Source organism: Haliaeetus leucocephalus, unplaced genomic scaffold, assembly GCF_000737465.1.
Source record: "Haliaeetus leucocephalus isolate CR32 unplaced genomic scaffold, Haliaeetus_leucocephalus-4.0 Scaffold200, whole genome shotgun sequence".
Lineage (NCBI taxonomy): Eukaryota > Metazoa > Chordata > Aves > Accipitriformes > Accipitridae > Haliaeetus > Haliaeetus leucocephalus.
Window position 1 is genome coordinate 876,291 of NW_010972636.1, and position 27,405 is coordinate 903,695.

The window sequence follows — 27,405 nt, forward strand, 5'->3', positions numbered from 1 at the left end:
TTCCCTCCTCCCCCCCCCCCCCCCCCCCCCGAAGTGTTGCTAACTGGCAGCTTTAAGCTAAACAGGAACATTTCTGAAAATTATCTGGGTATGTCACAAGGGAAGGGAATCCTGTGTGAATAACATCCCTGATAGACTGGTTAATCATCATTACTTTTCCTCTCTCCAGATAAAAAAAAAAAACAATTTAACTAATGTGTTAAGAAGCTCACTGGCTATTTGAAAAGCAAAACAATTTAAAAAGTAACTGGAGAAATACAGAAGTATGCTGTCGGCTAATAGTATTTTTCTTCAGGAGCAATTTGTGGCTTCCTTTATATGAGTGCTCTAAAACACTTTTCTAATTACATGCTGTTTATTTTATTAGCATTGCTTTAGCATCTAGAGGCCTCAATTAAGATTTGTTTTGGTAGGCAGTGTTCTTGAAGTAAATGAGAAAAGCCTACCCCCCAAAATTTCATTACTGAAATTGGTATGGGAAAGTGTGAGAGAAAGGAAAGGTTGGTTTCTGATCTCTTTTACGCATGTCTCATGTCTTTTCTCTTAATTATCTCAATAACCCATTTCCAGCCACCTTCTCAATTTTTTGTTATCCAACATCCTTGCAACTGATGTCTCTAAATATTTTCCAGTATCAGTTTTTGCTATTTTTTTCCTCTTATAGTGTTTCATTTTATTTTATTCTATTCTGTGTCATTTGCTATTCCCAATTTCCTCCATCAGTCCCCAAATAGCTGGATGCAAATAAGCATTTGAAAAAATATAATAGTTTTCTGTATCATGATATGGATAGCAGGGCTTGTGCACCCACTCCTGAGGGGAGGCTGTTTTTACTTTTACTTTACAAAGCTGGTTTTTTTTTTTAACCAGATTCAATAGACTGTGAGCTTTTTACCTCAGTTCCTCCCACTGAACCAACACAGGGAGAGTCTTGTACTGCAGAATCCAGCAGCATCCCTGAAAGTTCAAATGTAGTGTGTGGTTATGAAAGTCAACCTGGGTCCCTGTGAGACTGGGTTTAATTTACTTCTGTTTGTGAGAATAACAGTGCTGAACTTACTGGCATTACACTGGAGTTAATAATTAAAGTTTAAAAGGCATAGCAGGGAGGGGAATTGAGCACAAGCACAAATGTTAAGCAAGTAACTCGTAAGACAGCACATTTCTGAGAGCCAGGGAAAGGTCACTTGTTGCATGGGAGCACTTCTGACTGCCAGAGGGCCCAAGCTGACGGTCTCTGTGATGGTTTAGCCTGCCTGTCAGGGCATTATACCTCTCCTGGAGATGCAATATGCTGCGAATTTTGCATGTACCTCAGCAGGAGAGGATGCTTGCTAAGAGAGGATGGCCTTTTCAAGCTGGGTTTGAGGAGCACCACACAGTGCAGAACAATAAGCATCTTCCCCACGGCACCAAGATATCTCAGGGACATGTGCCCTAAGCTATCTTGGGAGTCAATGAACCTGGAGAAAATGTGTGTCAGGAAGCTTTTTGCCTCCTGGCCTCCATGTGGGGCATTTGAGCAAAACTGGCAAAGCCTAGTTATCATTGACATTTCTGTGAATTCAGGTTAACTTTAGTGAAAGAAGTGCTGATTGGAAAAGGCAACATTTTCTTCTACCCTCCAGCCCAGCTGTCCTCCTTACAGCTTTGGTAAGGATGGGTTGAGAAAAATAATTTTGCATTTACATGAAACCATTGCTTTCCAGATGCTACGTTTGGGACTTTTACACAGTCTCTTGATTATTTTCTGCCAAATTCTGTTTCAAGGGTAAAAACAGATTCACTCCTAGCAAAAGGGGTTTGTGAGTGTGTGTATTTCTTTTGGAAGTCCTTGAGAATTAACCAGGTTCTCTGGGATATTTCCCCCAGGATTAAATCTCCCTTCCCTCCTTTTACTTTAGCAGCTGGCATGATCTCTGTCGTTCTAATTGTTCTCCCTCTTTTTCCCTTCCTGTTTTGCTCCATGTTTCCAAATACAGAGGAGAAGCCTAGAATAAAGTAAGTATGAGGGGCAGGGAGTTTCAAAACCCTGGCATAATTTTTCTGATCTAGCAGAAGCTGTTGTCTATTAGGCAAATGGCCACTAGAAGCTTTTATCCAACCCTCCCTTATGCAACATCCAGCTGTTCCTGCATGCCTTTCCAGGATGTCTGCTTCTGCCAGAGGATGCCTTGGAAGTAGTTACTGGCCAGGGTCTTAAGGCCAGTTCCTGATAAAGTCAGAGGACTTGTGAACTGTCCAAGATACAGTGGTCTCACAGTACCCCAAGATATAGGCAGCTCAACAGTAAATCCTCTGTAAATCCCTCTGGCTGGGAAACTACCCATCCATCCCGGACTGCTGACAGTAGGAAGGGTGGCAAATGTTGGGCTGGGCTGACTTGAACTTAACTAAGGTTTCCTATGGACCTATGGCTCTGGGTCCCAGCACCTTACCTTCCCACTCTGCCAGCTGCCCAGAACGGAGTGTGCAGCGCTGCACCAACAGCCTCGTGGACCAATGTCTTCCCATGTGATAGGGAATGACCATAGGCTTTGGGAATGAAAAGGGTTTTTAGGGGTAGCTCCCTGCCCTGCGTGACCTTCCAGGAAGGACAATGGTCCTTAGTCCTATTCTGGAGTAGTTTTCCATTGACTTGCTGTTTCACCACTCTGTATCTCCATCAACATTCCTCCTTGTCAGCATCATTCCTGAGGGCAGGTCAGGTCAGGATGTGGTATTTAAAAAGCTGCCTGTTCTTTAAGATGAAAATCCTTTTTTTGTTGTTTGTTTGTTTTGTTTCTTTTTTCTTTTCTTTTTTTTTTTTTTTTGGCTCTCTGCAGACTAACTGCTCCTAAAATACCAGAGGGTGAGAAAGTAGATTTTGATGTAAGTATTCCTGAAACTGGCTGTGTTTGTCTGTCTGTACCTGAGCCATACACACATGTGCAAACCCACATAACTCCTCCTGTATTGGATACTGCTGAGGATAAAGTAAAGGACAAAAGTATGGATGCTTTGCTGCCTGTTTTCAGTGAAAGGCTACTCTCTGCTCCCTGAAACTCTCTGGATGCATTCCTTGCTAATGTGACTAAGCTAAAATCATGTATTTCTTTTTTTTTCTCCTTGAATCTTTGAAGCCAATATGTGAAGAAAGGAGAAAGTAAGTGTTCTAGAAGATCTCAGATCCCCTGTCCCATTGTTGTAAATGGTTTGAAAGTTGCAGGTTGAAATAAAACAGGCTATATGCATCTGTTGCTGAGAAACACTACCTAAAATGACAATATAATTTTAATAATAAACAGAGATCCAAATACCTTCCTAGAAAGTTGATAGAAAAAAGAAGCAGGTCTGGTGTTGAAAATCTCCACAAAAATATCTGCTTTGCCCAAAAATTCAGGAACATTTTCTAGGTAAGATTCATATCCAAAAGCAAAGAGGAGGCAGCTAAGTATATGCAAATATAGGCAGCTAAGCAAAGCCAGGGCTAAAATGTGGTGTAGGGGAATGGGAGATGTGGATTCTGTTCCCTTCTGGGCTCCTGACTGTCACCTGGATGAATCTCTGACTGTCTCTGTCCTGCATCAACAGCCATTTAAGCTTATGCCATAGATTTCTACAGATACCTGCAGACATTTTCTGCTTTTGTTTCTCTGTGTAGGCAGGGTGCTGGGAATGTCCAGGGCACATTCCTAGAGCAATATGGGCTTACTTAATGCATTTGCCTGCTTTTCTAGGACATCCAAAAGAAAAGGCAGAACAAAGACCTGATTGAACTGCAGGCCTTGATTGACAGCCACTTTGAAGCCAGGAGAAAGGAAGAGGAAGAGCTGGTTGCCCTCAAGGAGAGGATTGTGAGTCCTTATACTGCCATTTCCCTGTACTAGATTGAGAGATCCTCTGTAGATGGGAATTTGAATCCATTAGTCCACTGTCAGACTTTGGCAGAAAGCTGTATTGCCATGTACAGAAGCGACGGCTCATTCACCACCAAATGGCTTCTCCCCACATCTGTCCCCTCTCTCAGCCTCTTGTTTTACACCTGAGAATTGCATGAGACCCTTCTGCACGTTCTGGCAAGGGAGTAGGTAGCTCACTCTCTATGAACCAAAGCTCTTGCTAGTAGGGCGTAATACTGGAGGTAGATAAAGCCACAATAATGACTCAATGCCTCTGCCACTGCTTCTTGCAGGAGAAGCGCAGAGCTGAAAGAGCAGAGCAACAGAGAATCCGGGCTGAGAAGGAGAAGGAGCGTCAGGCAAGGCTTGCAGTAAGTGTCTTTGCAACTCTTTCCTTGTCTCAGCATCAATTGGAGGAGAACTCTAGAGACAGAAAAAAACTACAGGTTCTGCCTTTCAGTGTGAAGAAGTGACCACCCTCTTAAAGCAAGGGCAGGAAACAGGAGTTGCCAATTCTCATCAACATGCTTATCTGATCACATTCCCTGCAGTGACACTGACTGTTGGCGAAGCTGTCAGTCTCCCCTAGAGTAACTTGCTTCTGTGTGTTGCACTCCACAGGAGGAAAAGGCAAGGAGAGAGGAAGAAGATGCCAAGAGAAAAGCTGAGGATGATCTCAAGAAGAAGAAAGCTCTGTCCTCCATGGGTGCCACATACAGCAGCTATCTGGCTAAGGTAAAAAGCATGGATTGGTGGATGAAATATTAAATGTTAAACCACGGCGTTGACTGGGAACAGTGTTTATTACAAGTTGAGAAAACAGCTCAACTTTTCTTCTTCTGGATCCCTAGCGGCTTGTCTTATATGCTCTGAAATAATTTAATTCAGCCTGAATTTCTGCAGTCTAATGTTAATTAATGTTCTGAAAATAGGCTGATCAGAAGAGAGGAAAGAAGCAAACAGCTAGAGAGACAAAGAAGAAGGTCCTGGCAGAGAGGCGCAAGCCCTTGAACATCGACCACCTTAATGAAGATAAGCTGAGGTAACATGCTTATGCTAACTTACGGGATGTAATCCACTGAAATTTGGTCTTACTCTCCTGGAATCTTTGCTGGTAAAAAAATGAGGTAGAGGAGAGGGCCTTCCTTGAAATTCATCACGGGACGATGTTAAGTTGTGCCCTTCCTTGATCTGGAGAATGGAGGGGAAATAGGGATGGGGAGAATTGTTGAAATCGTTTGGTAGCCATCTAGCCATGCTCCTGGCATAGCTCCATTAGCCTCTCCTGCTAATTAGGATTAGTCATTTACAGGACTAGGTACAAACTTTAAACCCAGCTCTGACATTAGTTGAACAAGCCTAGAGATTGGTATCTGTAGCATTCCCAGGGGTGAGTTAGAGCTGCTAAGGTACGAGTTTGGATCTCCACCGAGGCTGGAGGCTTGGGTGCAGAGCAGTCATCAGATGATCGTCTGGACTCCACATGTTGCAGTTTACACATGATTGAAAGATGAGGTTGGCTCACCTCAGCCCTGAAACAGATGAGATTCCACAATGGCAGCTGCTCTGCTTGCCTGGGTGGCCTTCACAGTCCTCCTTCCTTCTCATCTGATTCCCCTGGAATCCTTCATTAAGAGTTAGGGGGAAAAACAAATCTGTAGGAAATACGTTAGTGTGTGACACATGCAAGAGTGCAAGTCTTAAAGGTTCTCAAGTGAGAAGGTGAGAAAAATGTGACCTTTAAAATGGTCAGTAGCTTTCAGAGAACGGAAAGGGTTTGCAGGAAGATGTGTGAACTGCATTAAATAAAACATAAAAAGCCTTATTGCTAGTGATGTGAAAATCATAGAAAATATATGATGTGGTGTGTTTCTCCCATTTTGCTTTCCCCATAAACACACAGGGACAAGGCTAAGGAGCTGTGGGACTGGTTATACCAGCTGGAGACTGAAAAGTATGACTTTACAGAGCAGATCAAGAGGAAAAAATACGAGGTGAGTTGAGAAGCCATTTTGCTAACGGCACCGGGTCCAATATGTAAAAATCTCTGTGACTCCTCTGGCAAAAGCCATGTGGTGATGTCATTTGGGTCTCCAATGCCCTTTTGCAATATTTAAGCAGCAAGACACCTGGAACTGCATTCCCCTAACATACATACTTGGACTGGATTTCATATTTTAGGCTGAAATTGAATAGACTGCTCTCAAGGTTTTCAGTGCCCCATGGAAAGGCAATCCCAATGGAAAATGGACTCTCCACCCTCTGCTCAAACACATCTTGTTCATTCTTATTTATCTATAGGTAACTGTGGCCTGAAAATGCCATAATTCTCAATTCACTCATCTCCATTGCAAAGTAATATTTCTAAATCCATGTTTGATTTTACACTTGAATGTTGTAAGGTTATTCCCATCCGAGACAGATTCCCTGTGGACTGAGCTCTCTGGGGTCACTGAAAACTGTCTCCAGACAGGAGCGTCTGGCTGAAGTGTCATATGGTAACAGAAAGTGGATATGTTTCCTTCAGTCACAGGACAGGGCTGCACTCATCTACGTCAGGTTTCAGTGGCTGAGAAATCCTACTGGATCTCTCTCCTTCTCGCTCTCCTTTTAATTCCCAATCACACAGACACATCCTGACAGGGAATGAGCAACACCAATGTAACTATCTCAATCTCTCTTAGATTTTAACACTGCGTTGCAGGGTGCAGGAGCTTTCCAAGTTGTAAGTACAATGAACTTGCCTGTATAACAGCAGAAGCAAAGGCTACCAAATGCATGAGCCTGCTGCATGGTCAGAGGCCAGGTGCCAGACAGAAACTGGCACTTGGCTCCAACTGCAGAGAGAAAAGAGAAAACTGGATCTTGTGTCTCTCCCTTCACTTCCTTTTTCTCTCCCTTTCCATTCTTTGCAAAGAGATGAAGTGGTAATTTAGGAAAAGAGTTGGGGTCCAACAGGGATGTGGCTAAAGACCTGAGCATGCAACCCACTCAGACCATCTTGAAAATAATTCCCTATCCAAAACTCTAGCATTGCGTATGTGAGTCACCCTGATGCACCTGGGATACATACAGAAGCTTAGGGATGCATGTGTAATAGGTCGAACTTCACAAAAACCAATGGTATGGGGTTTGGAAAGATTCTCCACCTTGTGGCATGTCCTTACCCACATCCAAAATACTGGAGAGGGCTAGCTTAAGGATAACAGGTCAACTGGGTGTGGAAAAACAGGAATTAAGGCAGTGCCAGGGGAGACGTATATGCTACGGTAACAAAACCTCTGCATAAACAAAGGATGGGTGGCTGCTGATGAAAAGCAAGGAGAGAAAGTACAAAGAATGAGCAAAGTAGAAGGAAAATGCACAGCTGAGATGGGAGAAGAAAAGTAGAAGAACAAAGGGAAGATGATAGCAGGAAAAAAGTGAGGAGAAAGGTAAGTACAAACAGCAAAGGGAATGAAGGAGACACAAGCAAGGATGCAAGGGAGAGAAAAAGGAAGGAACTGGGACACACAAGAGCGGAGCTCTTCTTTAGCTCTAATGTCTGTTGCTCTGGTGCTTCATTGGAAAGTGAGTGTTATAGTCACTATCACAAGGTTATCATTGAAGGTAAGTCTTAAGTCCTTGGGTCAAACTGAAGACAGCTGATTCTCCTCCACTCTTGGGAAAAATACTCTGTTGCAAAAAATAATTTGAACTGCTGTGGCAGATATTAAAACTTCCATGAGTAAGTACAAAAGCAGGTGATTTGCTGATCTTTCCTTTCTTGTGTTGTCCTGTTCCCGCTAACGTTTCAGTCTCTTATTTTGCTTCTGTTTGCCATGGAAAGACAAGAGCCAGGAAATACCGGTTGTTGGGCCAACCTGAATGTATGAGTTTTGTTTTTCTTGTTTTGCATGCGGGGAATGTCAAGTCCTGCTTTAAATATTCAAATGTTGGGTCATCAGTTCTTGGACCTGCACAGCCAGTGGAGGACTTCGCCTCTGCTTTTGGTGTAATTCAAAGCATATGTCTTGGCAAGTGCATTTTTCCACGCCAGCAAAACTAGGTAGAACCCTGACTTGGTTACAAATGAGAAGGTGAAGGGGCAAAAGAGGGCTCTCTATCACACCCTAGCTCTTGTGGGCTTTTCCAGTACCTGAGCCGGAAGAGTCCTAGGATTTCAGTAGCAAGTCCACGGCTATGGGCCAGGACTGAGGTGTTAAGTCAGGCCATAAGGTGTTCATCCTATGCAAGGTAGGTGTTTGCTTTCCCATGCATCAGGTTGAAATATGCAGTTTACCCATGGATAAACAAAGAGACACTCCATCTTGTAAGACAGACTCTCTAGTAGCTTGAAGGTCTTCAGAGCCCCCACTTCAACCTTTTCCTCTGTGGCTGCTGAAGCTCTCCTTGAATATTTTCTTCTTCAGCCCCTTTAAAAGTCATCTTCTCTTATTAGGTGAGTGGCTGGGAAGGTGGTGACTGCTGCAAGCTCCTCACCTCCTGCTCTGCCAGCCAGCAAAGGTACTCCAGCAGAATCTTCCATTCTTGAGGTTCCCATCCAAAGACCACTGAAGCTCTTTGAGCTTACACACTTCCTAATGTGTAGGAGTAGGGGGAAGAGTGAGAAGGTGAGGTTGACACATACAGGTGATGGAGCCATCCAAGAGCTTTCCAGCTAGCCAGGGTGACACTCATTCTGGTTCACTTGCCTGCAGTTTCACATGTGAGTTTGTAGGAGATTAATTTGTATACATAGGAATTCTTCTAATAAGGGCTATAAAATTCTAGCTCTTCTTTCCCTTGACATGTGAAATTGGCTTGCAGATTTATTGCCAAGGAGTAACATTTCTGTCATTAAAGCAAAGGTGAGCTTTTATTTCAAAGGAAGTATTAACCCCTACCATAGGCACCTCTTTCCAGCACTTCAGCAGATAAAACTCCCCCCTCTGTGAGGGAACAAGGTTTATCACTAAAAACCCTGGTCATGTATGTTGTTTGCAGATTGTCACCCTCAGGAACCGGATCGATCAGGCTCAGAAGCAGTAAGTACCTATATCCCCTTCCTAGCTCCTGGCTTGGGGATATCTTCTCAGTGTTCAAAATAGTCACTTCAGCCTCAACACCAGCATTTTCTTATTGCAATGAAATGAGGCTAGAGATGGAAGGGCAACTCCCATCCTGCCTCACATTGAGAAAATGAATGGGAAACTGAAGTGAATGTAACAGCTAACAAGAAAAAATCATGTTTCTTCACACCATGTCTGCAAAATTTCCATCTGTTTATTGCTGGGGTTTTCAAACACCTGACTGAGGTGCTTTGAATACTTGAGGGAATACAACCATTGTTTACGAAGGGTAAACAAGTGGTTGCTAAGATTATAAGGAATGGTGTGTAAGAAGACTAACATCATGCAATTACTGTTGTGAGTTCTTTTCACTTATCATCTCTCTCCCACTTGCCTTCCCACAAGACTTCTTTTTAATTATATTTTTTTGAGTCTTACATCCTTAACTGTTCTAGGTGTTTACAGTGAACTTATGACAGACCAGGGCTAGACAAAGCCTGGGGGCCAGGGCATGTAGAAAACTAACAGACACAGGGAAGGAACTGCAGGGAAGTAAGGGAGGAGAGCTCTCCAGTGGTGGGATTTGTTCTTCACTGTGCTTCTGTATCTTAGCAAAGCCATGCCAGGAATGAAGTGGTGGTCTTTGGTGATGTCTTTGGATGACAGGAGTGACCAGACACTGCCTTCCCACTTCCCCAAGCCACCCTACTTTATCAGATGAATGTAACACTGGGGGCTCAGTTGTCTGTAGATGCCAAACATAAGGCTTGACCTTCCCGTGGTATTTTCTGTACAGAGCTGTAGGCTGATAAATCTCAGCAGAATGTGCAGCTGCAGAAGGATGCCATGGTTTGTCTGGGTGTTGCTGCTCTTCTGGGGGGCACCACCACACCACCCACAACAGGCTGTACCATTACTGCATGCTTGGTCCCCCAAAAGACATGATACTCTCTCAGGACATCATTTGAAAAGGTTGCACTGAGAGGCCCACAGCTCATGAGATTTCTGTGTACTTAAATTTCTATGCACACTAGACTGTATCATTCCAAAGCAATGCCCGCTAATGTGTTATACAAGGATCAAATGATCCTTTTGCTTCAGACTTTATTAAGTCTCCTTAAGCACACTCTAAAGGTTAGGCATAACATCAAACCTCACAGGCGCTTGTGGAGATAAAAGGACTCTGCCTTCGTTTGAGGAGCTATGCAGTTTCTATACTGGGTTTTGAACCTGCGGAAAGGCTGGCAAAAGGGACACTGAGATGAACTTAAGATAAGCAGAAAACGCTTTGCGCTCTCTCTCATATAGGCCAATTTTTCAAATAGACCAAGTCTTACTTGGTCAAAAGGTAAAGTATCCACTATGTGTACGTCTGTGTCACTGTGCTACATCCTTCTGTAAATATGGCTAGCGCTCTTGAACCAATCCATGGGGCAGCACCACAAAAATCTCCCCACATGCGTCGTCCACATTTTTTTCTGCTCCCTGGAGGAATCAATGGTTCTGAAGAAGGCCCCTCTGTTGATAGCAAGGCCCCATCACCTTGTGCTTGGCCCCCAACCCCATGATCTGCTATGTCAAACAGCTGCCCCCAGTTTGCATGTGCTTTGGTTCAAGAAGCAGCCTCATCACCGTATGTGTGAGATGGAAAGGTTTGGTGGTGTGCCAAGCCCCCAAAGCCAAGGTGCTGCCTATGGGAGCCAGTGCAGAATCTAACTCGACTAACTTCACACCTGGCCCCTCTCTGACTCCAGGCGTGCGTGCTTCTCAGTCAGAAGGTAAGTGGCTTGCATGTAGGATTGCCCTTCTGTGTGCAAGAAGATACTATTTGGAGAGAGTTTGCCTCAGGTGTTTTGCGTGGGGAGTGTAGCTGGACTGCTCACACACACAGCACGAGCAAGATGAGGATGCTGATATGAGGGGAGGCCTAAAAAGTTGTTTGGACTGTTTTGGAGTCTCTTGCTCTTGTGATATAAGGAAGAAGCCACTCTGGCTTTGCTAGAGCAAAGCAGTTATTAGTGGTATTTAAATTATTGCTCAGCTTTTTGCCTCCACTACTAGATGACTAGAGCATCTGGGGAATTTGACCAGAGCTCCCTGATAATGAGGAAATTTTGTCCAGAAACAGCTCTAAATCCTAAAATCCAGATCATAGCAGATTTGAATTCAGGAAACATCTAGTCTGCGGCTGGATAGGCCTGTCATTTAGATTTAGGACCACCTGGACTTCTGTCCTGATAATGCAGAAAGCTGGAAAGGTCCACCTCTTTCAGGCATGCACATCCTGGCCTTTCACTAAGAGCCTGAGGAGGAATCTCCTTCCACAATATTGACAATATTTTTCTCAGGATGTGCTCTATGGCAGGTGTGCCCAACATGTGAGAAATGAAAGCAGCTCAAACATAATCTAGGCACCAGAAACGCGCAGTGGTCACAGAGCCCCACCGCTTCCATTGTGCTGACATGTTTTTCTTTCCTTTTGTATTGTAGCAGCAAGAAGGCAGGAGCCAAGGGCAAGGTTGGCGGGCGCTGGAAGTAAAGAACGAGGCAAGATGGCCCTTAGTGGCATGCCGAAACCCTGCTGGTCTCCTCTTTCTTCCTTCATGAATCACTTGTGTTCCCACGCCTCAACGATAACAAAAATTGCAACATCAGTCTGGGTTGGCTATTGCTGCTGCTTTTCTTCTTTTTCTTTCTGGAGGGGTCTGGCGGCTTCCTCAGTCAAAAGGAAGGAGGTTCCCTGTGGAACTGAGATGACTCCTTGCTGGCATCTTCAATTCCTGCTGAGCATGTCCTTTATCGTTCTGACACCAGCCCTATGCTGTCCTGTAGATTGCTGTGTACAAATCTTTGGATTTTGTAAATAAAGCATGACCAGTACCTACTCCAATGACAGCCCTCTGGAATGGTGTTTTCTACTTTATTTAATAGCATCCCATTTTGCAAGGATTTGGGAGTTGGTCCAAATTCTTTCTTACTACTGTTTGATCCAGCTCTACAACTAGGAATGAGGCTCAGTATCATCAACAAAGACCCAAGACTGGGGGCCTGTTTTACAGCTGCTATCCAGGCAGATAACAAAAGCTGACTGTTCTGGCCAAGCTCATAATCTGGATGCCAAATGCAGTTAAAATTGACTTAAAAGTTTGAGTGATGAAGGGAATCGTAGTATCAGGAACAAAGGAACAAATCCATAGAAGTGGTAGTTTTCAGCACACAGCATTTCTTAAATGCAGACAAGTCACAGTGCAATACAGAGAATGATTTATTCAAATACTACATTACAATATTTATTGAGGCAGTTAACCTACATATAATACTAAAGCCCAATACTAAAGTGTGAATTACTTGGTTAATTCAGTGTAGATGTCAAAACACAAATTTGGGATGTGAGCTGTAGGGCCTTTTGTCTCTGCCAACCCTTGAAACGCCCTGTTGGAGGGAAGTCCACCAGGGATGGTGGTTCTCTGCTGTGTTTCCAAACTTCTGGCTGTTTCTGGTGCCTACGTTCACGCTCTGGCTCTCTGTCAGCACATGCTGTGGCATCATAGATTTGTGAGAGTCATTTAGGTGGGAAGGGACCTTCAAAGATCATCTAGTCCAACCCCCGTGCCGTAGGCAGGGACATCTATCACTAGATGAGGTTGCTCAAAGCCCTGTCCAACCAGACCTTGAACACTTCCAGTGCGACGGGGCATCCACAGCTTCTCTGGGCAACCCGGTCCAGTGTCCCACCACCCTCACGGTAAAAAGTTTCTCCCTTATATCCAATCTAAACCTACCCTCTTTCAGTTTAAAACTGTCGCCCCTTGTCCTGTCATCGCAGGCCTTGGTAAAAAGTCTCTCTCTGTCTTTCTTATAAGCCCCCTCTATATATTGAAAGGCCACAATAAGGTCTCCCCGGAGCCTTCTCTTCTTCAGGCTGAACAACCCCAGCTCCCTCTGCCTTTCCTCACAGGGCAGGTGTCCCCCCCCTCCCACCATTTCTGTGGCCCTCCTCTGGACCCGCTCTAACAGGCCCATGTCTGTCCTGTGCTGGGGACCCCCGAGCTGGACGCAGCACCCCTCCTGGCGTGTCACCAGAGCGACGTAGAGGAGAAGAGTTGCCTCCCTCCTCTAACCATGAGGAAAAGACCGCGTTGAGCGCTGCAAAGCAGGTGCCGTTTTGCAGGCGCTTCCCCCTGCCTCCCCAAGCCTCGTGGATCCTCTGGGGAACCCTTCCCCCATCTAAGGCTGTGTGTGTCGTCCCCCCGAGTGGGCCCAGGGGCCGGCCGAGGCGCGGGCGGGTTGTGGGGGCAGCTGTGAGGAGAGGGGGCCGCCAGGGTGAGGGGGTCGGTCGGCCGGTCGGTCGGTCGGTCGATCGATCGATCGATCAGTCAATCAATCAATCAATCACTCACTCACTCACTGGGTCGGTCGGTCGGTCAGTGAGTTAGTCGGTCGGTCGGTCGGTCAGTCAGTCACTCACTCACTCGGTCGGTCAGTCAGCGGCGGCGTCTCCCCGCAGGTACCCGCTGTTCCAGCTGGGCGGCCCGCAGCTGCGGATCTTCCGGCCTAACTTCTTCATGCTGGCGGTGCGGCCCGGCGTGCCGCAGCCCGAGGACACCGTCCAGTTCCGCGTCTCCATGGAGTGAGTGCGGGGACGGCGGGGGACGGGGCACGGCATTGCTTACCACCCCGCAGCGGGAGCCGTCGCGGGTCTGGGCCTGCCGCGGAAAGGGCCCAGCGCCGCCGCGGAGGTGCAGAGGGACCCCCGCCGCTTCTAGAGCACACACCCAGTGCCACAGGTCCCGGCACACTGCCTCTTGTCGCCTTCTTCTGGGCTGCAGTTTGCCTTGTTAGCTGAGGGGTGGGAAGGCGAAGTGCCGGATAGCACCCTTTGGGCTGGGGGATAGGGCTTCTGCATCAGGGAGACCCTTTAGAGGGCTGCGAGGGCACTAATTTAAGTATGAGCTTTGTTTGACTCCTCTTTCTGAGTGTTAGTGAGGCTCAGCTTTCCCAGGGTTGGCCTTCGGAAGAAGGAAGTGCTTATGAAAACGATCCAGAGGAAACAAGGTGATGTCCGGGTATTTGTCAGGGCTCTTTCAACCTGACCAGTCTGGTTGCACATGCTAAAGCCCACAAGCCTGTGGCAGGTCCTGAAAAGATTAGAAACTGCTCTTCAGAAGATTGGAAAGGGTTCTCAGCTCGGGCAGTGAGAAGGCCTATCCACTCTTGCTGAATACACAGTATATCTGGCGTTTTGACTGTTGAGGCTACAGAAGATAGAATATTTGTCATTATTACAGTTTATGGATAATGAATTGCTGTAGCAGTGCGTGATCTATGTTGAGTTTATGCTTTTGTGCAGTAAAGCTACCTTGGTTAAAAGGAGAAGACGTACTTACTCCAGAGTATCAACCAGTCTATAAATACTCTGGCTCTGTTTTATTTTATTTAAATGTTTATACTTTTCCTTCTTTCTTTAACCAAAATGTTTTTGCATTGCCTAGAATGACAAAAGTGGATATCAAAAATTACCTTGAAAAAATATACAATGTGCCAGTAGCTGCTGTGAGGACCAGGATACAGTATGGTAAGTGCAGTTGAGTAATCCAAAGGGGTGAACATACCATCCCTGCACAGCCAGAATAGACTTTTCCTATCAGAAGGCCCATTAGATTTCAACAAACTTTGGTTCCAGGTGCTTAGCTGGTGACATCTATCAGCTCAGTTGTTTATTTGTCCCTTCAAATGAATATGCACCACTTCATATTTGAATGCTTTGATTAGATTATGACATAAGTTTAGTTTTAAGAAGAAAAATCTGAATTTAAAAAGCCTTGTCTTCTTGACAGTTATCTAGCTTGTGCGCTATGCTTTTGTAGTTAGTACTATTTCTCTTTGAAGACCTGTGGGTGTCTCACTTCAGGAGGAACTGCTTCATGTGTTTTAATAAAATTAGTAATTAAACTTAATTTCAGCCATAGCCTTTTTTAAAAAAAAAATGTGAGTTGACATTACCTGGCATGCACACAGAGGAGGTGATGTGGTCTAACAAAAGGCAAAGTTTGCAGAGCAAAGAAAAGTATTCTATTAGACCAGTAGGTAATAGCAGTAAAACATCTTGACAGACTTTCAATTTTTCATCACCTGTCGTTACCACATTTCTGCTACAGACTTGTATGCTTCCACTGATGGTGTTTCTCCCCTGTGCCACTCCTACAAAAAAAACCCCAAAACCCAAGACCACCAAAAACCCAACATAAAACCAACCCAATAGAAAAAGAAAAAATGTTCCTAGTTTAAGTTATGCTGAACTCTGACTTGGAGCAGAGAGACCTATCTTTAACTGAAATAAGCTAAGTTTATATAATGTCACCTTTACATTTGAATGCTTCCTTCCCTAGAGCTGCTCTGACTGCAGTTTGGATGCAGTGCAAAGCCAGGAATATAATTTTCATGTTATTTACTTTTTTGATCACCAGGCAGTGCATTAATCAAATGGAGAGTGACTTGGTGAGGACATCTTTGATGGCTGGGGTTTTATTTTTTCATGCAGTGACTCTAGCAAAGGAATTGATTGATGTGTTTACAATGGTAAGAATAGGGTTGATTTTAAAAAAGGGATAGGAAAAAAGAGCTGCAATAGTGAAAAATGGAGAATGACAGAAAAATCTTCAAAATAAGGTTGTAAAACTCAGAACATAGAAGAAGAAGGAAAGATCATCTGTCATATGCTTATGTGAAAACCAGAATTAAATAAAGTCTTAAATACCGAACACATGCAGTTCCAAGCAGCACTGAAAAACATTCATGCTTGTCCTTAGAACCATTTTGTCCCCCACTGCTAATGGAAGTGATAGTAGAATGTATATATTCTGGGGTAAAAGAGGAAAGGGGGTTAGAATGTCTAATAATTTTAAAGCTTTAATGTCTGCCTAACATGCAGGGAACAAATTGAACTTCCCACTCAGCTGTGACCAGCATACTTGCAGAAGGTTGAGGTGCTTTGGGTTTTTTGGATGTGGAGTGTAATTTCCTCTTGTATAAACAATAGATCCAGCTCATTAGCTGGATAGTAAAAATTGAAAAGTTGAAGCTGTTTAATGGTCATTTCCTCCTTGTCTTCCTGAAGCTGTTGATGTTGGGAGGACAGTTTATCACTCCTGGCCCCCTACTCAGGAGACTTATCTCCTTGCTTCTTTGCAAACTTTTATGTGTGACGTGAAAGCACAAAGGCTGTCAGCAGCCTGAGGCTGGTGATGCCTCTGTTCCCTACTTGTAAATGAGGAGAGTAGTGTCTACCAATTTCAGTACATTTTAGTAATTGTGATGCTGTGCTGGTACTGGAGAAAGAGTATTCTTCTTAACAATAAATCAGAACTAGTGAACTCCCCTCTTCAGGTTGGCCTTGCTTTGGGAAACTTGAAGTCCTGGGAAGTAAAAAGTGGGACTCTTCATTTTTGCAGGTGCAAACAACAAGAGGAATCACAAGAATCAGAGAGTGAAGAAGCCAGATTACAAGGTCGCCTATGTACAGCTGGTGAGTTAACATGGATGCTTGTGGGGAAAGAGGAGGGGACTGTTAACCAGCCAAGCTAGAAATAATGTTCAGTGAATTGTCCGGTTGGCTGAGTATTTCTGCCAATACTCTAATAATGATATTTTCTTTAATACATTCCAGAATGTAGAGAGATTTAAATGACTCAGTCAAAAATGAAATTCAAACAAACGGTTAGTTTTCAAGTCCCATATTTGTTTGAGGTCTGTATGTAAGTTATGGTCTGATGTCATATGGTGCTGCTCTGCCAGTGAGTTTCATGCTGACCTTGTACTCTGTGTGCTGGAAGGTTCATGACTTGTGTGGTTGATTGCTGAAATGTCCAGTAAGTGAAAGAATATATTGTAAGAGTAGGGAACTTCTTATTAAAGCTTTGGATTTCAGAGAAGACTAAGGCATATTCCTTGGAGAGCTTTTAGTCATGTCTAACAAGCGTGCTTTGTGGCTAAACCGGGTTCTGAAACGTATGTTGGTTGCCCAGTGGAAAAGGATCTTCATGTTCTTAGGAGTTTCTTTCATAACAGGAGCATATTATAGTTTAGACTTCTCTTGGGCTTACCTATGTAAAAAAGAAATGCAACCAGTGACAGAAAACCCCTTCACATACCAAAATTACATTAAAGGAATGCTATTTATGGTTGTAAAACCATAAGCTCAAAATTACTGTTGGCAAGACACCCTCAGTGTTACTCCATCCTGGGACAAGGATTCAGTGTGGGGGGAACACTGTGTGATCTTAAAGACTGCATAAGACTTTGTATGGACTTGGGGTCAAACTAAAGAGGCACAGACAATGGGAAATCTGATGTTTTTTTTTAATTTTTCAAAGTTTAAATATGCTTAGATGTTTTTCTCTAAGACCCTTCTGGGAAGGGGAGTGGAAAGAAAAATGAGGAGAGTGTGTTTTTCTAAACAGCCCTTACCTTTAAAAGAACAGTCTAAAGTACAATGTTAATAGGAAGTAACAGAGTTGTATTTAGATGACTAACATTGATTTACTGTCCTGAAGGTAAAGGCAACCTCATCTCTGTGAGGATTTTGCATTACAATGACTAAAAAACACCTTCCTTTTTCAAGGAGGAGTCTCTGCTTTGGTGGGCAAATTCTCCCTCCTGGATTGTCTGTTCTAGGTTTTTGTCTGCGAGAGATCAGGTATGAACAATTAATTAAGAACACAGCTGAGGAATTGAATGCCAGGAGTGATGTATCTTACAAGTTGCTTTCTCTGAGTGTTGTTCCTTAGTAGGTAATTGGAGGCACTTTGTCATGGCCTCTTGCTAGTGACTTCTTTGCTTTTAGAAACTCATTTCCCAAGATTGAAGCAGACATGGATCTTTAGCAAACTGTGGTCAGTTCTCCAGTTTTATTTCACTGTATTTAATGTAGTCTAGTTTTGTTTGTCTGCTGAGTTGAGAAGGAGGTAGCCTGCAACCCATAGATACTCAGGGGGAAGGAGTGGGAAGCAAAATGCTGCTGCTCTGTAGAGCAAGCCACTCATTTAACGCACTGCCTTTGTGCATTTATTTCACGTCAAACTTCTGAACCTAGAATAATTGCTATTACCTTAAGGGTAGCTCTGTGGTGGCGTGGGGAATTATCCAGACTAGCTTGGTACTGGAGGCAGTTGCACAGCAGTAACTGTGGTAATTCCTCCAGACTCTCATTTTGTTTGCTGGGCAAGGCACAGAGCCCTGCTGCACTGTGGCTGAGGACTACTCTTGGTACATGAGACAGCAAGCGTCCCTTACCGCATTGCCTTATACTATAGTACCACCATAATTTTTTAAAGAATGCCATTGTTTTCTGTCTGTCCCATTAACAGGATCAGGGGACCACTTTTTGATGTTGTATTTCATCTCAGGTGACGGAATCCTGACCATTTACTGAACTCTTGTCGGTGAAGCTTTGTCTGTGTATTTTCCCCTCACCTCATTCCTGGTCTCTTTGCTCTCTTTTTTTCTATTGTTGTTCATGTCTGTTAATTCCTTTAACATTTAGGTTTGTCTGTCCTTCCCCCTCCCACCCCCTTCCTTTCTCTTTTTCCTTTTGTTCTTTGCTTTTCATCACTAGCTGTGGTGTCTCAGACAATGAGCTCCCAGTTCTGTGTTCACACCAGCTTTAAACAGTGGGTGAGGCCAGAAACCCAGTGTCATTTCTGAAACTGAAGGCTTTGCCTTCATTCTCATGCATGGTGTGATTCAGGCCGTAACAGGCCCCATGCAGTCCATTGTTAATATCTGCCTAATTTAGAAAAGTCTTTGGTAACCACTGTAAAATCCTTATTTTCATGAGAATTAGTTTGCATCTGCCCTGAGTCAGAGTAGCTGGGCTTTCCCACCATTTTTACCAGCTGTGTTTTCTCTCATTAATCCAGTTTCAAGTTAAAACTGCTTATGACTGGAAAAATAAGGATGTGTTTTTGGAAGGTCTTGGGTTGATCTTTCTGTTGCCCACTAGGTGGAAGTATTGTTCTTTTCAGCATGACTTGGTAGCGGCTGTGGTGTGGTTTACCTGAATGAAATTGAGTATATTCACGTGACCAGTTACGCTTCCCTGCTTCATAAAACATCACCTTATGTGTCCCAGCGCAACATACATGTCCATTAACTTACTGAAAGTGTCTCAGAGGTGGAAAGTGTATGAAGTCATAGTCAACATACCCTTAGGTGTCAGATTAGTGCCCCAGCTGTTCCACATGTAAGAATTGTTGTCCTTTCTTTTCCAAATACTATTTCTTGGAGATTCAGAGCTGTTTACTTTATTCTCAGGCTGTAACTGGACAAATACATGATCTGTCCAAGCATAATATTTTCACACTAAAAAAACACCTCAAATCATAGAAGGCTGTGGATCAACAATATCTTGCCATTCCAGAGCCTGACTGCCTTTTTTCCCCTTTTGGAATGTGGTGAGGAGGGTTTAAGTTAGAGACTTATGGCCCTGGGTATCAAATGCTACTTTTTTTACACTGTTCTATTTTTTTAATTAAAAACAAAGCTATATATCTTTGCAGAGTAGATAAAATGAATTAATACAGCAACCTTTCTCCTTACTCCAATACAGTTATAATTATTCTACTGTTATTAAAAAAAAAAAAAAAGCCAGTGGGAAACTTTACAGTTGCATCAACATCAGGGAAATTAAAAAAAAACAACATCCCCTCCTCCTCCTTCAATATTCTCACTGGTTTAGCTCAACAGGTGTTAGCACCCGTGGGAGCACAACTGTAGACAAGCCTCTGGAATCCAGACCTATTTTTAATTAAACCTGTTTTGAGAAATCTGATGGAGATGGCTGTAAAAAGGAGTCTGACCTTGTCAACATTGGGACTAACACCTATTTAGCTGTATGAATGATGGCACTGGTGGGAACATTTTTGCAAATGCTTTCTCCTCAAACCCCATTTAGAGTGTCCAGTACAGTCATAGCAATTAACTCATTTGCACATCAGATGTGACAGCAGTTTTCTTATGACATGTAGTGAATTCAGAGGAAACTTGGGTGCTCCGTATGCTGTGTCATTCCTGTGTGGATTTATGAAGTTGCTTTCTGTGCTGTTTTGCCATACGTTTTAGCATCAGATGTTACCACTGCAACAGTAGGAGAATCGTTCAAATGCAGTGGATTATTAAACTTAGCTGCATTTGCTGCTACTGCTGGACTGAATCCCGTGCTGTTGGGAGTCCAACTTTTTTTTTAGTTAACGATACTATAAACATCACTTTTCTCCTAATTCTGAAGGACAGTAGTAAGTGCTTCAATTATCTAAATAATCAGAAGATCTCACAGTTGTTTACATGATCAGTGTTTGCTGCGTCATTCCTACACAATAATATCTGTGCTGACCTTCCATTCCTAAACTTTCCAAGGGACGCAAAGGTCAGAGAAGTATAAGTGAGTTTGTGCCTGATAATCCTTCCAGAAATTTTCTGACATGAGGCTCAGCGGTGGAAGGGCTAACACTTGACTTCATAGGCCTAATTATGGTCACTTAACCTCTCATTAAAATGAATGGAGGCAATTTGTACCACTCGATGTGATAACTCCTTCTACAGACTCGGAGAACAAGGTGTGTTTTCACCCTTTCTAACGCAAAGGCTTGAAATCCAAGGGAAAAATACCTGTTTGATGCTAAAGTCACTTTTTATCTAAGGATGTTAGCATTTAACAAATGAGTCTTTATAAAGCCTTGCATATAAATCAGTTTAAGATTTGGGTAATGCTGAAGCGAGAATTAGAGTTGTGCAGGAGTAGAAGTTTAATAGCTCCCATTTCTGTTATCTAAACACTGGACCACACATCTCGCTTGTACATAACCTTAGAATTTGTAGGAAAAAAGGAAGGTCTCTGGGAAGACCCTAAATTGAGAATAGCACTTCATAAAATCATCATGTTGCTTTTATTTTTCATGTGTTTCAATACCACCTCTCTGACATGTTTTGGTTTTTTCTTCTTTTTTTTTAATATTGTAAGGGCTCACTTAGATATAAGGGCATGTGGTGGTAGAGTTTATCCTAACAAATTACAGAGTATCAGTGCATCACCTCACATTGATGAAAAAGTTCTTTTGCTGGCAGTGCAGTATCCACTTCCAAGACAGACTAAATTATCTGAGCAAAATTACTTTTTTGCCGGTGTCTGTCTTTTTTAGAGGATTTTCTTTTAGCACAGTTACATCAGGTAGGAAGGTGTTCTTATTTTCTACCCCTTTCTCCGTGCTTCTAAGTTAATTATGCTGGCAGAAGTTCTAAAGGAGGACCAAGCCCTAGCCTTTTTAGAGCTTATTTCAGCTTATGTGAACTTCAGTAATTCAGTAATTAAAAGGATGACCTTGGTTAAATGGATTGCAAAAGGTAAAACAGTGAACAAATGAAAGGCTTATGAAGAAGCCAAAATTTTGCTTTCTGGTTGAATATGCCAACATTTCATGTTGTAGCAGTTTGTAAACCAGATAAAACCCTGATGAACTTGGTAGAAATTTAGTTGTTTGCTTTATTTCATTTACGATTTCATTCTGAGGACGCATTTATCATATGGTTGTCAAATGGTTGCTGTATAGAAGGGAAACGTTTTACAAATAAAAAGCATAAGAAAAAGCAGCACTGCATAAAGGAGTGACGATCCCTCCGTTCCTTTGGTAGGGGTTTTTTTGAGAAAGTGGCATAGGAGCTTGAACCTAAGTAGCCTCTGGCATTGTGTGGAAGATTCACTGAATGTAAATATGCCTGGACAGACTCACAATCCTTTATGTAAGTTGATGCCTTTTGGTATTTTTGAAATTTTGAAATACCCAAGATACAGGCTTTTTCTGAAAACTAGCTACTGAGCATGCACAACAGCTATTTTTCATACAGCTTTCATCACTCCAAGGTCTTACAGTGCAGTATTACTGCATAGTATTGTTACTTAAGATTTATCAACCTTCAGTTCTCAGGGTGTAATGTCTTGGCTGTTTCAAATTGTGTCTGGCTGCCAGCCAAAATCAGAATTTCTTCACAAAACAAGAGCTAGAAAGAGCCAACTTGTCTGTGCTGATTTTGATTTATTAAAAGACTCCAGATACAGATTGACATTTTCAGCTCAATATTTGACTTTCACCAGCCTTGAAATGGGAACTGTGAGCACTTTGATAAACAGCTGAAAGGTTTGTCTGGTTTTGCTACAGCCTCTGTGCATACCTTTTTTGGTTTTTTTTTTTCCCCTCCTTTTAAAATAATAACTGTTTTGCAATGCTTAGTGAATTACCATGGATGTTGTTAGTATGCTTTAGGGACAGCTTTCCTTCATTCTCCAATAAGGGAAGTGCATTGGTCCTGGAAGCATACCAGAATGGAAGTGCTGCATAACAAGAACAGTCCCTTACTACACTGTTACCAATATAAATAGTTCTCAAATTTTCAGTGTAGGTGGTATGCCTACCATGTTAGCCTGAACTGTTTTCTGACTTGTTTAACTAAAATGGCTTCCTCTCCAGGGCAGATGAGTCCTTAGAATCGGCCCTATCTGTTCTATAGGTACCAGGGGCCTGAGCGACTCACCCACGGTGCAGTTAAAACACAGTAATTTTTTGTAATATGAACAAATTCTTTTCCAAATGGTTCAGTGTGCTAAAATCCCGGGCAGCGCTTGGCCTCAAGGGTGCTTGCTGCTGATCCTACTACAGGAAGAGTTTCAGTAGGCTGCAGCTTTGGGATTGTTCAAGGACATTGATAAGGCCAGTTTCTGTGCCTCAAAATGGAGCTATGCTTTAATTGTCATAGAACAGCTATTATAAGCATACCTGTTGGTAATTTAAAGGTACAAAAGAGTTGAAAACCCAGAGTATACACTGTGGAAAGGTAAACCTTGATTTGTTCCAGTTGATCTTATCCAGGCTAGAATCAAGGAAAGAGCAATGTACACAGCAGCTCCCTTGTTTTTGTAGTATGGTCAGGCTTTTAGGAAACCCCCAAGAAATATGCACTACAAAAACAACTGGAGCATTGCTGGGTATGAGTTGATATTTCCTAGATTCTAGTCTGGATAAGCTCAACTGGGATAAGTCATGCTTTTTCTTTCCAAAGTGTATGCTTGAGGTTTAAATTCTTTCACACCTGTAAATTACCAGGTTGAGTGTATATGGCTAAATGAAACATAGCACACATTCACCTGGGTCAGGGACATGGTGATGGGGTTTTTTTTGATTTAATTATGTCACATTTCTGATCCCAAAATGTAGTATAGGTAGCTGTGTTGTGGAAGGTTGCTTTCATGTCCTTTGTGGAACCATTTCGTAACTGGGCCTCTTGTTTGATTATATTTATTGCACAAATGTAAAGAATGGCTGATCTGAAAAAAAACCAAAGCGACCCAACTGTTTTCACCTGAAACAATTAAATGCTTTTGTTGAGATTTCTGTATGTGGCATTCTGCCAAAGAAGTTAATGTATGGTAATGTTTGTAAGTATTTTGGAGAGTAATTTTAGAGTTATGAGCTATCAGTTAAGAGTTTTATTATGCAAAGTCCCATACAGAATGGAAGGGCTAATATTGTTGGGTTTAATGAAGTTGTGCTTAGTGCAAACACCACACGTGAGTTAAGTAGGTAATGTTAATGGGATACAACATTTCCACAGAATAATGTTTTCCTGCTGTTAGATAAAAACCAGAGACCAAGCAAATGTTTATTTTCCAAGTGGGAGACATAGATCTGATGATGATGTTTCACTAAAATGACTTGTCTGTTAGGCAGAATGACTGATGCAAATGTAATCACTTTAATCTCATTAGTAATGTATGAGACAGATTGTTCCCACTGTAATTGTTTTACACTACAGTCTTTATTCCTGTTGTTAAGAGACCACTAATATCTGTTATTCCGTATTCCCACATTACACCCTACAATAACAGCTGCTAGGACTGTTCTCTCTTACTCTTACCTGAGATCTAAACAGCTATAACCACTACTCATATCTTGAGTGTTAACATAATGAATGCCTGCTCCACCATGTATTTCCCTGGTGGTGTTACTTTAGCAAAATCACTTACTTTGCTCATCTTGCTTTTAGCATGTGACTCATACAATATCTCTGAGCTGGTTCAAAGTCTTTGAAGAGGTGTCCCATCTCCTGACCATTCATCTGTAAAACAAAGATGTCAGTGCCTTAATTAGCACACAAAAGATGAGAGGCTGAATGTTAGCTTTTGGGGGGGTGTGGGAGGTTATATATCTGTCTTGGGGAGAGGAGTGGAAAGAGATCTTGGGAAGTTAAGAGGTACCATTTTGCACTAGCTGAAACTTCAGTGTGGTCTTTCATTGTAAGTATATGCATCATAGCTGCTGCAGAAAGGCTGGAATGTCTCTCTGACCATTTGTTTTCTCTTCAGGGCCAAGGACAAACCTTTCAGTTTCCCAACCTATTTCCAGAGAAAGAACAAGACACAGAAACTCGCTCTTTTGATGACTTCAAGAATAAATATATGGAGAGAGAGAAGCAGAGGCAGAAAGGTGACCCCAGACGAGGTGGAGTCCCTGATTGGTTTGGACTTTGATGCAAGAAGCCAGCTGCCTTTCTTTAGGCTCAGAGGGATTTTGATCAGCAGAACTTGTACTCTTCCCTTGTAATGACTGAATGTTTATTCTTGAGCAGCCCTTGCTAGCGTGTCTTTTTTCCTGGCTTTTTGTGCACGACTACAACAAAATGGCCCTAAAGAAATAAAAAGGTAAAATAAATCTTACTGCATCAGGTCTTTCCTGTGAACTTGTGGACTATTTCTAAAATGTGGAATTGCTTGTTGTTGTTTCTGACTATGAGGGTGTCATTGTGCTTACCACCTTCTTGTTTCTACGGTTTGTTTTGAGTAGGAGGCATTTAATTTCCCAGGTTAAGTGTAGTTTGCATTGAATAGAATGTATAAAAGTCAAGATAGGTCAGTCAGAGGTGGACATGAAGGTGTAGATAACTGAACTATAGGCTCAGGACATAGGGTCCCCTTATTGTCAGTTATTGTGTCCTACTATCCTGTGCATTGCCTTCCTTGCAAAGCGACCCCTCCTTTCCTGGAGATGTGCGCGTGATCTGATTGCACTCCTTTAACGGTTGTGTGTCATTTTGGAGTCAGGGTTTATAGGATATGTTTGTGACCAGGCATGTGTGCATTTGATCCCCAGAAGCATCAAGGAACAGACAAACACAGTGCACAATCTCTGCTTGCTGTTGTGCAGTGCATGTAGTTCCCTTCCATGGCCAGCCTGCCCCAGGAATGTTCACTGGCACGCTTGCACTACTATTCCTTTCCCTGTCTGCAGCTACCTTGCAGTGCTGGCAAGAGTCCTGTGTGGACACAGTTGTATTGGCATAGAAATGCTTCTGCTAGTGTAGGCTGTTTTGTGCTCAGGATTAATAAAAAGACTCTTTTTACTTTTTCTGGTGCAAATCCTTCTACTTCCAAGTTGCTGATGCCAGGGCAGTGGTAGAACTTTTCTAGGCCTTCAGGGCTGCCATGTTCAGGTTTTTCATTTCTTGGCTCTGCGGCTGTTTCTCCTTTCCCTGATGAGAATATTTCCTCTATTCCTTTGTCAAGTAACATGCTCTGCTGTTGTGTCAGAAATGGCAGAGGAAAAGGAGAGCTAGGAAGGACTTCACCACAGATCAAGAAGGATGTGTTTCTGCAGGTCATTGGCTGTAACACCAGCACATGCAGGGTTAAACGTATGGCTAATGTTTCCCTGGCTTTTGAATTCTGCCACTTGGAGCAATTGGCAGGGTAGTGAATGAGCCCATGCCTTGAATGCTTCTACCCGGGTGCTCTCCTTTATTGTTCTGTGTCTGAACTTCTTGTTTGGACAGCTAGCAAGATGTTTATAAGGAAACAGCTGTTCCCCAGAGAGGCAATCCAAGTAGGATTTTACGCACCCCCTTCTATTCATTAGTCACCTCTTTCCCCCTGCTACTTCCCTTCTGCACGATAGTCCATCTCCTTCTGTGGTTTGTTGCTTACAATGCCAGTGGCTCTCCCCCCCCCCTTTGTCCAGTTTCCAAGGGGAATTGTGCATGATGATCCGAGTTAGCCGGTGCTTAAACAGAGAGGTGCTCTCAGAGAGGAGGGAGATAGGGAGGACTTGCTACTCCCAGCCTGCCAGCAGTGTTACAATAGTAGATGTGGAAAAATACTGACTTCACTGAAAACAGTTTATATGTTTGGCATATCTGCAGAGCTAACACTTCCAGAGTTTTGTAGTGACATGTGACACTCCAGGTTAAACCAGGAGCTGGCCTGCACTTTTAAAGTAGGATGACTGAATTTGTCTAGACACAAGGGTTTCCTCTGCTGTACACAGCATCCCCTCTGGCCCTTTTTAAAATATATTTTTTTAAAGGAGTTGTTTTTCAGACTCCCAGCTCAGTGTGGAGCTCATCCATATTGAGGCTGGGGTTTTGTTCCTATGATGTAATATAGAATTTGCTATTTTTTCTTCACTTTCCTTTGTAGTCACCTCCAATATAGGTAACTCCATCTTCTTCACCATGGTGAAGATAAAATGAAAAGAATTCATCTAGTGCTGCCATATATCTTCCTAACTGGTTGGTCAGCCTTGAGCAGCCAAACAGTCAGGTATGTGATAGTTCTGGGTAAATGAGGCCATATTCCATGTGTTAGGTCTAACAGCAAGACATATATTAACCATCAGCCTCTCTGCCTTCCCTGTTACGGTCCTCAGGAGAGGTTGGAGTCACCAGCTTCTGTACTGGCATTGAAGACCCAAGCTGAGAGGAGTTTATTTGCAGTCCCAAATATGCTCTAGGCTAAGTGAGTATCAAAAGCCCCTGGGTAGGTCTACCATGCTTTGCTACTCTGTGATTTCTCTGTGGGTGATTAATTTCTAGCTCATGTTCAAGACAGGTTTCTGTCCGAAGTGGCACAAAAAGGAAGAAATAGAGACACGAGTGTACCCATATCTCTATGAAGTTGCTGCAACCAAATTCTGGCAGATACTCAAGCTGCTTGAGAGCAATGTTACCAGCTACCTCTAAAATAGTATTCCTGTAAAATTAAGGTAAGATTAAAAAAAGAAAGTTCAAAGCCCCTGACCCACCATTATTTTGCTTTAATGCTCCTGATCGCCATGGAAGTGGGATTAAAAAGATCTCGAGTCTTTCCCCAGTCCCTTGTTGGCCAGCGTTTCTGAGGAGGTGCCAGTGCTTAATATGATCTGGTGCTTCACTGCTTCACAAATCCCATCCCCAGACTGTACAGGTAGGCTAGAAGATAACGGAGATGACACTTGAATATTAAGACAGAGATTGTATCTGTACCAGAGAAAGTACAGCGAATGAGTGGTGAAACTAGGACAAGGACTCAGAATTATGTCGTCTTGTTCGCTAAATTGTGCTCCTTCCAGCACATCCTGATGTTTATTTGGGGTGATGCAAGGGATCAGCAGATCTTA

General features: G+C 43.0%; 2 protein-coding genes across 7 annotated transcripts in view; both read left to right on the forward strand.

Moving 5' to 3' along the window:
• The window catches only part of TNNT3 (troponin T type 3 (skeletal, fast)), a 31,855-nt gene extending 20,032 nt beyond the window's left edge, over positions 1-11,823 (forward strand). For 3 of the 6 annotated variants that reach the window (XM_010566008.1, XM_010566009.1, XM_010566011.1), the window contains 9 exons: positions 1,983-2,001; positions 2,826-2,871; positions 3,720-3,836; positions 4,175-4,252; positions 4,503-4,616; positions 4,814-4,923; positions 5,785-5,875; positions 6,566-6,606; positions 11,423-11,822. In XM_010566008.1, the coding sequence (XP_010564310.1) occupies positions 1,983-2,001; positions 2,826-2,871; positions 3,720-3,836; positions 4,175-4,252; positions 4,503-4,616; positions 4,814-4,923; positions 5,785-5,875; positions 6,566-6,606; positions 11,423-11,471 (665 nt within the window). In that variant the 3' untranslated portion in view covers positions 11,472-11,822. Of the gene's footprint in view, positions 1-1,982; positions 2,002-2,825; positions 2,872-3,719; positions 3,837-4,174; positions 4,253-4,502; positions 4,617-4,813; positions 4,924-5,784; positions 5,876-6,565; positions 6,607-8,867; positions 8,909-11,422 lie in introns of all 6 variants that reach the window. The other 3 variants (XM_010566007.1, XM_010566010.1, XM_010566006.1) reach the window with 2 other exon arrangements.
• A 1,550-nt stretch (positions 11,824-13,373) lies between these two features.
• MRPL23 (mitochondrial ribosomal protein L23) lies at positions 13,374-24,692 on the forward strand. Its single transcript, XM_010566013.1, has 4 exons — positions 13,374-13,562; positions 14,425-14,507; positions 16,384-16,457; positions 24,342-24,692. The coding sequence occupies exons 1-4, from the start codon at positions 13,498-13,500 to the stop codon at positions 24,504-24,506; spliced, it is 387 nt and encodes a 128-aa protein (XP_010564315.1). The 5' UTR covers positions 13,374-13,497; the 3' UTR covers positions 24,507-24,692.
• The last annotated feature ends 2,713 nt before the right edge of the window (positions 24,693-27,405 follow it).